Genomic DNA, 12,597 nt, shown 5'->3' with positions numbered 1-12,597 from the left:
CAGAACAGAAACTGGGGTGGCTATGGGCTCTGTGGGTGAACACAGCCATGTTTCATTCCTTATGTACTCCAGTGTCCACTCCATTCCATATCCACATGACAGGTTAGAACTGGCACCATCATTGAGGGCCAGATCCTCTGGCTTAATTAGGTTACCAAACTTGCTTTCATCTAAGTGTTTTCTTTCATTTTTAAAATTGTGAGCAGTACGTTTCTAGCTTTCAAGAAGACTGGTAGTGTGGAATAGCACTATCTGTGTTCTCTGTTGGAGAGAATCTACTGGAATATCTAGTTGCAGTGCCCTCCAGTTGAACTGTTATAATGGTATTGAAGTCTTAAATACCTATATCCAACAAAATACAGAACATATAAAGGAGCTTTTGCATAGTCTCTATGGATGAAAATGGGAAGAATTTCTGAGAAAGAAATAGATCATGCAATGCAGTTCTTAAATTCACAGATCAATGCTGCCTGAGAAGGCAGAGATGAGCAACACTGACATAGTGAATGTTCTCGGGACATTGGCCGAGTGTCAGGCAGTGTGTTGGACAGAAATCCTGGTGTGGCCTGAGCAGCAGCATTGCTGTCACTTCAGGAACTCTTCCACTGATCTTGAAAACTATTGAGCATTTTATATGTTCTAGGTATTGCATTATGAAATAGACTTGGAATGGATTTTTAAAAAATACATAATTTAGGAATGTCCCAGCTCAATACAGAGGCAATCTCTATTCTTCCTGTGGATGGAAGAGTCTGTTGCATGCAATGAAGCATAAACAGTACAAAGTCTGGGAGTGATTCTGGTTCTGGTGACATTGTTCTACAAACCAAGACCACCTGATTCCACAAGATGAGCTTTATCATGATCTACCTAGGTCTTCAGTGAAAAAGGTTATCTTGATATTGTAGTTTTTTTTTGTTTTAAAAAATATTTTTAGTACGATGTCTAGTGTTTTGCTTGCTTTCTGTTGCTATAAAAAACCTGAAGTTGCAGAATGTACAAAGAAGAGAGGTTTACTTAGCTTAGAGTTACAGAGGCTCAATAGCATATGTACTGTTTCAGCAAGAGCATCTCTGGCTGCATCACAGCATGATGGAGAAACAGAAAGGAAATACACGCAGAAGGGAGCAAGTGCATGGGACGGCCTTGCTTTGTAACAGCTTACTCTTGTGAGAACTAATTCACTCAGAGAAATTAGCATTAAACTCTTCCATGTTGGTGTTCTTGTGACCTAATAACCCCTCACTAGACCCCACCTCTTAAAGGATCTACCGTCTCTCAATGTCATCACACTGGAGACCAAATTTCTAGCACATGAAACTTCGAGACACCTAAACCATAGCACAGTTGTTTATAGGAATCAAGAGACAAAATATTTTTCCTATATCTTCTCCATTCCCAGATGGCTGAAGTAAATACTGTTGACACTGGGGCTGGAGCTGTGGCATATAGGGTAAAGCCACAGCCTGCAATGCCAACATCCCATATGGGCACAGATTTGAGTACCGGCTCCTCCACTTTTTCTTCGTCTTTATTTTTTTAAAATATTTTATTTATTTTATTTGAGAGTTAGAGTAACAGACAGTGAGAGGGAGAGACAGAGAGAAAGGCCTTCCTTCCGTTGGTTCACTCTCCAAATGGCTGCAACGGCTGGAGCTGTGCCAGTCCGAAGCTAGGAGCCAGGCGCTTCTTCCCAGTCTCCCACATGGGTGCAGAGGCCCAGGACTTGGGCCATCTTCTACTACTTTTCCAGGCCATAACAGAGAGCTGGATAGGAAGAGGAGTAGCCAGGACTAGAACCGGTGCCTATATGGGATGCCGATGCCGCAGGTGGAGGATTAACCAGGATTAACACCAGTCCCCGACTCCTCTCTTTCTGAACCTGCTTCCTGTTAATGGCTTGGGAAAAGCAGCAGAAGATGGCCCAAGTAATTGGGTCCCAGCATCCAACATGGGAGACCTGGATGAAGCTCCTGTCTTCCAGCTTTGACCTGACCCAACCTTGGCCACCTGGGGAGTGAACCAGCATATAGAAGATCTCTTTCTCTCTGACGCTCCCTCTGTGTAACTCTGACTTTCAAATAAGTAAATAAATAATGTCAGCCCTTTACTATTTGTTATGATGCCTGTGTTTGCTTATGCAAGAATATGAGGGGACTACAAAAAGTTCATGGAAACATGCAATGAAGACATAATGCACATTTTACATGAACCTTTTGAAGCCTGCTAATATATTCATGAATAGTTCCATTTTATACTTATTTTTCTGCACTATTTACAATCACAGATTATAGAAGTCCTGATGTTTGAAAAGTATGTTTGCTTCATCTAGGACTCTACTATATGATCGCAAATTTATCTATACTTTGATCAAGGCAGCCCTTTTTTCCTTCTAGAATCCTGGAGAATGGAATATATATCACAGTTTGAGGTTAATCTGAAAGCCCTAATTTGGTCATGCTGTGCCTGGATTGGCCATTTATGGTGGTCTGCTGAAACAATTGGCATATGTCCTCTCTGGGTATAAGCAGCGTTTTAACAGATGTTGCTTCCCTGAGTTTTAAGACATAATCCAAGGGTTCCTGAAAAAGTTCACTGAAGTCGCAGTGGGTTAATCTGCCCCTTGGGATGCCCACATCCATACAAGAGTGCCTGGGATTGATTCTCACTTCTGCTTGACATCCTGATTCCCGTTAATGAGCACCCTGGGAGGCAACAGATAATGGTTCAAGTATCTGGGTCGCTTATACTCATGTTGGAGACTCAGATTGAGTTCTGGGCTGCTTCTTCTTCTTCTTCTTCTTCTTCTTCTTCTTCTTTTTCTTTTTTTAACAGGCAGAGTGGACAGTGAGAGAGAGAGACAGAGAGAAAGGTCTTCCTTTGCCGTTGGTTCACCCTCCAATTGCTGCCATAGCCGGTGCGCTGCGGCCGGCACACCACGCTGATCCGAAGGCAGGAGCCAGGTGCTTCTCCTGGTCTCCCATGGGGTGCAGGGCCCAAGTACTTGGGCCATCCTCCACTGCACTCCTGGGCCACAGCAGTGAGCTGGCCTGGAAGAGGGGCAACCGGGACAGAATCCGGCACCCCAACTGGGACTAGAACCTGGTGTGCCGGCGCCGCTAGGTGGAGGATTAGCCTATTGAGCCGCAGCGCTGGCCTTCTGGGCTTCTTCTGCCTGGTCCAGTTCTGGCTGTTGTGGGCAACTGGGGAGTGAACTAGCAGATGGAATAGCTCCCCCTGTCAATTTCTTTGCTTTTCAAATAAATAAATAAACAAATAAAACTTAAAAGAGGCTGTTTTAGAGACTACTTTTTATAAAAGCTTATGGAAAATGGAATAAAAAATAAGTATGTTGGTGCCAAAAATTCGGAAATCTGTCCATATAAGAGATCTTCAAAAAGTTTATAAAAAATGCATATTATGTAAAAACTCTACATGGATTCCTATTTTTTCACCCAAATAAACATATTTTACTTCCAATTTCCACAAACTTCTTGAAAACTCACTGTCTGAGAGGCTTTTGTTGAGATACAAAATGTTAAATGTAATATACAATGTTGTGGCCGACGCCGCGGCTCAATAGGCTGATCCTCCACCTGGCGGCGCCGGCACACCGGGTTCTAGTCCCGGTCGCGGCGCTGGATTCTGTCCCAGTTGCCCCTCTTCCAGGCCAGCTCTCTGCTGTGGCCTGGGAAGGCAGTGGAGGATGGCCCAAGTGCTTGGGCCCTGCACCCCATGGGAGACCAAGAGAAGCGCCTGGCTCCTGCCTTCGGATCAGCGCGGTGCGCCTGCCGCAGCGCGCCAGCCGTGGTGGCTATTGGAGGGTGAACCAACAGCAAAAGGAAGACCTTCCTCTCTGTCTCTCTCTCTCACTGTCCACTCTGCCTGTCAATATATATACACACACACACACACACACACACACACAATGTTGGGTATGTTAGCAAGGATTCTTTTTGTTTTAAGATTTTTATTTATCTATTTGAAAATCAGAGTTACAACAAGAGCTGGAGAGAGAGAGAGAGAGAGAGAGAGAGAGGTTTTTTTCCACTGGTTCATTCCCCCCAATGGCCCCAATGACCAGGGCTGGTCAGGCTAGAGCCAGAGGCCAGGAACCTCATCTGGGTTTCCCACATGGGTGGAGGGGCCCAAGCACCCTGACCATCCTCTGCTGCCTTCCCAGGCACACCAGCATGGAGCCAGATCAGAAGTGGAGCAGCTGGGATCCAAACCTGTGCCCATACGGGATGCTGGTGCTGCAGACTATGGCTCAACTCGTTATACTACAGTGTCAGGCCCAACAAGGACTCTTATTTACAAATGACAGAAATGTAACTCAAATAGATTTGATTCACAAGGCTGGTACAGCTTCAGGAAAGGATGAACTTCCAAAGGGAAAGCCTAAGGAATGGGAACCAAATGCTTCTGGAATTTTCCCTGCACATTTTTTTAATGGCTACTCTTTTCCATTTGCCTTTGTTCTTTAGAAAGGCTCTTTCCATGCAGCTGAGACTGCAGATGTGGGAATGTTGCTTTCATTCACAAGAAGAGAACTGATTTTGGGCAAGGACTCCTATTGTCCCCATCTGCTTTAGGGGCTTACCACAGTGACCAGTGAGAGTGGATTAGTATGAATGTGCACATATCTAGACACAGTGCACATCATGAGAGGTGACTCCCCAAATGAAGATAAAATTGCATGGATCTACTCAATCTATGAAAACAAATTTAACAGGAACTATATGGAATCTATATAAATGCAACTGTAATATTTCTTTAAAGATTTTCAAAGATCTTACTTTTACAATGGAGAGATTAATTTTTTCAGTTTTATTTAACAGATGTTAAATTTTTCAGTTTTATTTAATAAAATACAGACCAGCATCCAAATTATTATTAATTTTATTTCATTTTCCATGGAATTTAAAATTGTACCAGGAAAAATAAATGTTTAAATTGTCTCTCACTGAAGATTGATGTGAAGAGATATATATGAGATATTAAATATATTAAAAAAGGATTATATTCTTATGTAGTAATAGACTGAGAATGGAATAGAGCTGAATATAAATGTAGACAAAAGACACATAGTAATTTAGTATTAAAAAAAGAGTGCTTTAAATCATTAGGACAAATAGATGTTTATGTTTATGGTGTTGGAGAGTTTAGGGATGGTTTTAAAAATAATAAATTAGTTCCACCCCCAGTCTGGTGTCCATCAGGCCACCAGTGGTGATCCTGACTGCTGAGGATGGTTGGTTGTTAAATGACACTGCTTCTCCCGCCTCACTTGCCCCTGGAGACAGAGTCACAGCCCCTGTGATGAGACAGGGTGGGGAAGTGGGTAGTGAATGCAGATCCACCTGGGAGGGTGCAGTGGACATTCCTGTGCCAGACGGATGGGAGGCAGCAGGCTCAGCTGATTGTGGAAGATTCCCACGGAAGCAGCACTTCACTGACAGACCTCAGCCTGGTCCAACAGTGGAGGGAGCTCCTGTTTCTCACCAGGGATCGTCTTTGTCAGAGAGTGAGGCATCTCAGGACTCATCTGACAACGTGGCTCCTCACAGAAGGCCCCAGGCTCTCAGTACGTGACTCTCATCTGACAGATGTTTGAAAAACCTGTTTCTTGAAGATACACCCTGAGGTTTCTGCTGTCACTTCCATGTCAGACTAGTGGTTGAGAGATAAGCAGACACATCAGGTGCAGAAATGCACACAGAGAAAAGAAAATCACATTTATATTTTGAAAAACCTGGGTCTCCCATGCGGATGGCAGGGATCCAAGTACTTGAGCTATCCTCTGTTGCCTCCCAAGGTGTATGTTAACAAGAATCTGGATTGGAAGTGGAGTAGGCATGTGTTGTGGGTATCCCAAGTGGTGACTTAATTAACTGCTGTGCTAAATGCCCGCCCCATCAAGCTCTAGGTCCTTGTTTTATGTGTGAAGACAGAATCTGGGTAGAGCAAGTGACGCCAGAACTGTGAGACAATAATGTATTCTTTTACCCATCCCCCAAAAAATGCTTTTCTAAATCACAGGTCAATGAAAGGATTTCTGTTACATCACACAAGTGAACGACTTTAATCAATATGAAAAAGTAGAGCCACGTTAGATGACAGCTGAAAATTTTAGGTTAGTAGGAAAGTCATAAAATTTGTCTTCCTTACAATCAACTCTGCCATTTTGCTCAGGCAAGAGAGAAAGTAAGCACGATCAGGTTGCTTTTCACCACTGTTCATCTATTTCACACCTTTATTTCTTCCCCTATAACTAAGATTTCCTCTATCCTGCCGGAAGCTGTGACTCACATGTATCCATCCAACTAGCTTTCAGCGTCCTGACCACGTACCTCACCTCTGTATCCGTCTGGTTCCTCATCTATCACTCCAGGCTTCCATTGTGCTGTTTGCAACAGAGCATTTTGTTGCCCAAGGTTCTGGAAATGTCTCCTTTAGATGTGCTATTTGGCCACTCAGAGATCCACAAAGACCAAGGTATCTTCCTTGAAGACCAAACTTGCACTCTACCCTTGGGCTTTCCCAATCACCTTTGAAAACCAAGAGATGGTCTGCACGACCTTCCCATCGAGGTACAGCGAGGGGCAAAGAGAGAGATCCCTGGAGGGCCAGAAGCAGGCAAAAGTAGCCTCTGATTGGGAAATGATGAAAAAGGGATGACAGGAGGCTTCAAAGGCACACACCTGAACTTTCAGCTTTGTAGACAGGAGACAGATATTTGAAGGTGATATTGAGCATCTACTTCTGGGTTGTTTTAATCAAACTACGGACATCTTTTCAGAGTTTCAGAGTTGAAAACTCCAGAAGTTTTCATAGGGGCTGGGGATATAAATCACAAGAAACAGGGTTCTTGTTTTTCTGGGACCCTGCTTCTAGTGGAGAGATAAACAAATAGACAGTTTTAAGCCATTTGAAAAGTATATGAGACCACTAGGATGCTCTCTTCACCATTCTGACCTCTAAATACTTAACCTTGATCCAGTTTTATAGTTTTTCTTTAAAAAGATTTTATTTATTTGAAAGGTAGAGTTACAGAGAGGGACAGGGAGAGGGAGAGGGAGACAAAGTCTTTCATTTGCTGGTTCACTTCCCAAATGGCTGCAGTGGTTGAAGTTGGGCCATTCAAAAGCCAGGAGCCAGGGCCGTCATACAGGTCTCCCACGTGGGTGCAGGGGACGAAGCACTTGGGCCATCTTCCACTGCTTTCCCAGGTGCACTAGCAGGGAGCTGGATTGGAAGTGGAGCAGCTGGGATTTGAACCAGTGCCCCTATGGGATGCCAGCACTGCAGATGGCAGCTTAACTTGATACGCCATAGCAGTGGCCCTCCAGTTATTTTTTAAAAGATTTATTTATTTATTTGAAAAGCAGAGTTACAGAGAGGCAGAGGCAGAGAGAAATAGTGGTCGAGAGAGAGGACTTCCATCCGCTGGTTCATTCACAAGATGGCTGCAACGGCCAGAGCTAAGCTGATCCAAAGCCAGGAGCCAGAAGCTTCTTCTGGGTCTCCCATACAGGTGCAGGCTCCCAGGGACTTGGGCCACCTTCTAATGCTTTCCAGAATATAGCAGAGAGCCGGATCAGAAGAAGAGCAGCTGGGACTTGAACCAGCACCCACAAGGGATGCCAGCACTGCAGGCGGCGGCTTTACCTGCTACGCCCAGCGTCAACCCCTCCAATCTTTTTTTTTTTTTTTTTTTGACAGGTACAGTTATAGACAGTGAGGGAGAGACAGAGAGAAAGGTCTTCCTTCCGTTGGTTAACTCCACTAATGGCCGCCATGGCTGGCGCTGTGCCAATCTGAAGCCAGGAGCCCGGTACTTCCTCCCGGTCTCCCATGCGGGTGCAGAGACCCAAGCACTTGGGCCATCCTCCGCTGCCTTCCCGGGCCACAGTAGAGAGCTGGACTGGAAGAGGAGCAACCAGGACTAGTACCTGGTGCCCCAACTGGGACTAGAACCCAGGGTGCCGGCACCGCAGGTGGAGGATTAGCCAAGTGAGCCACTGTGCTGGCCCCCTCCAGTCTTAGAATTTATTGTTCTCCTTTCCTACAACTAGCTGTACAGAATTTACATAAATGAACACATGGCATTCTTCACACCACACCTGGATCCTTAGTGGATCCTCTCAATCTTACAAATACCCTCTGTATGCACTTCTCTTGTATCACTAATGCCATCAGGTATAAACTGTATGAGTGTAATATCTTACCATGATACATACACATTAATAGTTTGTTGTATTCAGTAGTAACCTGTCAGCAGGTAGCTAAGTGTCCCTCTAAAAATTGAGTTTATGTAGATACAGCTTTGAAAGCAAAATATACAGAAAATATTTTCTAGGAATGATAGAAGGAAAACCCAAGACTGAGAGCATTTTATACACAATTCTCTGATCCTTTCAGCCAAAGAGCTATGGATACATATATCTGAATCTGCAAACAAGACTTGTAATTTTGTAGAAATTCACCTATATTCTCTCACTCTATATAGAAACAATTCAACCAAGGAAATTACTGTGTCTTTCTTGGCTCTTCCTCTGACAGGTGCACTGTCATAAGAGGAGTGTGTGTGGTGATTTGCAGATGTTTCACTCCTACGAAAAGTAAATAAAACCCCCCAAATTATGAAATTTGCTTTGGATTAGGATTTTACCAGAATATTCTATCTTGTGAGGTAAGACCACCAGGAAAGGATAGAAAAAACAGTTGAGACTTATAAGAGTGAATTAAATGAAGTCCATAATCCATAGCTACTTTCAGCACTCAGAGTCTCTGGGTAGATCTCTCAGTGTTCTCCATGTCATCCATCTTCTAGTCCCCTGGAAATGAGACACCAACTCGCCTGGAAACTTCCTTTCTCCCAGCTAGTGGACAATACATTGACCGTACCTGAGCAGATGACTCCTGAATCCTCCCAGTGATAGCAGTTGTGCTTCCCCCAGCCTCGGGAAGAGCACTTCCACACATGAGACTCATTTCCTGTGCAACCAAGATCATCCAGCCAGATGTGCCCTGTTCCCTCTCCAAAGTGAGCAGCATATGTGGCTTCAAGGGCTACTCCACAGCCCAGTTGTCTGCACACCACTTGGGCATCCTCCCAGTCCCAGTAGTCATCACAGACAGTGCCCCAGAGGCCCCGGTAAAGGATCTCCACTCTTCCAGAACAGCGACTATTCCCTTCCACCAGGCGGAGCTGTGGGCTCTCTGAGGAGAGAGAATCATGTCAGTGGTTGCATTTAAACAGAGAATGAGAAGGATTTTCTGATCCTTTAAACCAAGCAGTGGGTAGCACTCTACTTTCAGGCTGTAGCACCTGCTGGATCAGACATGAAATCATTGTACCAGGGCAACAGTTGGGTCTGCTTTTCAACAGAAGTAATGGTGGCCAGAGGATTAGTAAGGCTGACAAGAAAGTTGTGAAATTAAACTGAAAATAATGTAGTGAGTATTCTCAAATAAAAGCAATTACATAGGTTCTATCAGAGTTAACCTGCTGATTTGTAGAATTCTGCTTAAATTGAGAAAAGTATACTGGAAATGTCAGAATCCCTACCCTGTGTACTTGACCATATATTTTACCTAAAGAATTCTAAGAATCATTGTAATGAGTCAGCAGCCACTTGTTTTTCTTATATAAATATGACACATTTACATATCATTGACCTGGGAGTGAGAAGAATTAGAGTACAGGAGATGAAGCTCATCAGAAGCCTCAGGTGGTAGTCATGAATCCAGGACCAACCAGAATTGTTCTTGGTATAGTCATTCAGAGATGAAGAAAAATCTTTGGAAATTTCTCAGACCAAAAAATTAAAACATAAGCAAGAAGAGGAAATTAGAAAAAAAAACACAGTGTTGGAGATTATGGGATACTATCAAATGACCCAACATGTGGGTCTTATGATTTCCTGAAAGTGTTGAAAAAAAGAATGGATTAGAAGGCATATTTAGTGGAAATAATTACAGAAAACTTTCCCAATTTGGAGAAAGAAATATACATCCAAGAACAGGAAGCACATAGAACTCCAAAAAGACATGAACAGAAAAGATCATTACCATGACTCATTGTAGTCAAACTGTCAACAGTAAAACATAAAGAAAATTTCTCAAATGTGCATGAGAAAAACACCAGATTACTTTCAGAGGATTTCCAGTTAGACTCACAGCTGACTTCTCATCAGAAACCCTATAGGCTAGGAGAGAATGGCGAGATATATTACAAGACTTAAGAGAAAAAAACTGTCAACCCAGAATACGGTTCCCTGCAAAGCTCTAATTTATGAATGGAGGTGAAGTAAAGACCTTCCATAACAAAGAGAAATTGAAAGAATTTGTCGCCACTCATCTACCCTTACAAAAGATGCTTAAGGATGTGCTACACACAGAAATACAGAAAGATAGTCACAAATATGAAAGAATGTGAAGGCAGAAAATTTCAACTAGAAGATGGTGGCATCGGTAGGGAGGTTACAGCTAGGGGAGGATAGTTTAAAAAAGTGGAGAGAGTGCGATCTCAGTGAAAAGTTTGGGAGAAAATGACAGAGAAAACTCTATGCAAATTGGGGGGACATTGTGGACCTACATGGAGGATGTGGATACTCACAGCTCGGGACCCCCAGGAACTGATAGCCTCAGTGCCAGCTTTGGAGTGAGGTGAGACCTGACTGCAGCAGCACCAGCCACTGTGATAAAGCTGCAGGAAGAGCCTGGTGTTGGCCTGGCTTAGAGCCCCGTGAGGGCCAGTGTATCTGCCAACCTGTAGGGGAAAACAAAAGGGGGCACATTTTTCTCTCCCTGACCACCCTGTACCAGCATTCTGTGACTAGTCAAGAGAGCATTGGTGCCATTTTGGACATACATAACAATTGTGCCAGCTCATATCCAGGCACTCAAGAACTAGTGGAGAGAAGATGCCTGAGTCTGGCTGGGAGAATTGAGAGGGGCTGGGTGCTTGTGACTGTGGGAGCCTCGTGTGCTGGGACTGTGAAAACACTGTGCTGTGTGGGAGGGTACAAGGTATGGCTGGGACTTTGAGCAGTCACTGTGGGCAGCACCACATGCTCAGGGCTCCCTGATTCCCTGGTGAGGGTCATTGCTGCAGGATCTGTGTTCACACTGAGGACTACATGGATCCTTTGTGTGGTTCTTGTGGAAGTGCAGATGAAAATTGTACCAACTGGGGCTAGCACCTGGGCATTGATCTCCTTTGAGGAGAGAAGGTGAGTGTGGAATATGCCACCAGAGCAAAACAAATCTCCCCTCTGATAAACAAAAACAAAACCAAGATTTACCATGCCTAACTTGGGTGTCACCATAGACACTCCCTTCACCCTGAGGCACTGAGCAGAGCTCCCTGACCACAACCAGCACATGCTTCTGGGTATTCACTGAAAGAGCAGACACTCCATTAAGCCACAGATGAATATTCCAAAAATAGAAGATTTCACAGAAAAAACCCAACAAGTATCACTACAAATGTCTAATAAGAAATGCAGCAATTCAAGAAATGAGAATAAGGAAGACAGCATGATGCCTCCAAAAAAAACCACAACACTTCAGTACTAGAATGTGAAGATGAAGAGATTGACAAAATTCCAGAAACAGAATTAAAAAAAATTGGTCATAGGATTACTTAGAAGTTATCATAAGCAAATTCATGAACTAAAGAAATCCATACATTACATGAATGAAATTGTTTTTCCTACAAATTGAGATTTTAAAGAGAAATCTAAGTGAAATATTGGAAATTAAGAATTCAATAGAACAAATAAAAAATACATGGAAAACCTTAAGAACAGACTCAACGAGGCAGAAGAAAGAATATCTGAATTAGAAGACAAATCTTTGGAAATTTTACAGTCAGACCAAAAAAAAAAAAAAAAAAAGAAGAAGAAGAAATTAGAAAACTAAAAAAGATTGTCAGAGATTTATGAGATATTATCAACTGACCCAATATATGGGTCTTTGGATTTCCTGAAAGTGTGGAAAGAGAGAAAGGATTAGAAGGCCTTTTTAGTGAAATAATTAGAGAAAACATCCTTAATTTGGAGAAAGAAAGGGATGTCCAAGTACAGGAAGCACATAGAACTCCTACAAGACATGACCAGAAAAGATTTTCACCACAACACATTGTAGTCAAATTCTCCACATAAAACATAAAGATAAGATTCTAAAATGTGCATGAGAGAAATGCTAGATTACTTTCAGAGGACTTCTAATTAGACTCACAGTGGACTTCTATCAGAAATCCTAAGTCTAGGAGAGAATGGCAAGATATATTACAAGACTTAAGAGAAAAAAACTGTCAAACCAGACTACTGTGCAATGCAAAGCTATCATTTATGAATGAAGGTGTCATGAAAACCTGTAACAAACAGAATTTGAAAGAATTTTCACCACTCATCTACCCTTACAAAATATGTTTAAGGATGTGCTACACACAGAAACACAGAAATATGGTCATCACTTTGAAAGAAGGTGAAGGCAGAAAATCTCACAGTAAAAGTAAATCCAAAGGAAATCCAAAGTAAAAATAGGAATATTTTTGAAAAAATGGCAGGGCAAAGTTGTTACTTA

General features: G+C 42.9%; 1 protein-coding gene across 1 annotated transcript in view; it reads right to left on the bottom strand.

The window, feature by feature from the left end:
• LOC103349044 (antigen WC1.1) overlaps positions 1–12,597 on the bottom strand; it is a 43,728-nt gene that overhangs the window by 22,322 nt on the left and 8,809 nt on the right. Inside the window, exon 2 of the mRNA XM_070048341.1 lies at positions 8,911–9,225. Within this exon, the coding sequence (XP_069904442.1) occupies positions 8,911–9,225 (315 nt within the window). The remainder of the gene's footprint in view (positions 1–8,910; positions 9,226–12,597) is intronic.

The sequence above is a fragment of the Oryctolagus cuniculus genome, chromosome 9 (genome assembly GCF_964237555.1).
Source record: "Oryctolagus cuniculus chromosome 9, mOryCun1.1, whole genome shotgun sequence".
Classification (NCBI taxonomy): domain Eukaryota; kingdom Metazoa; phylum Chordata; class Mammalia; order Lagomorpha; family Leporidae; genus Oryctolagus; species Oryctolagus cuniculus.
The sequence above is the reverse complement of the archived record's forward strand: the minus strand, read 5'-3'. Positions and strand labels throughout refer to the sequence as shown.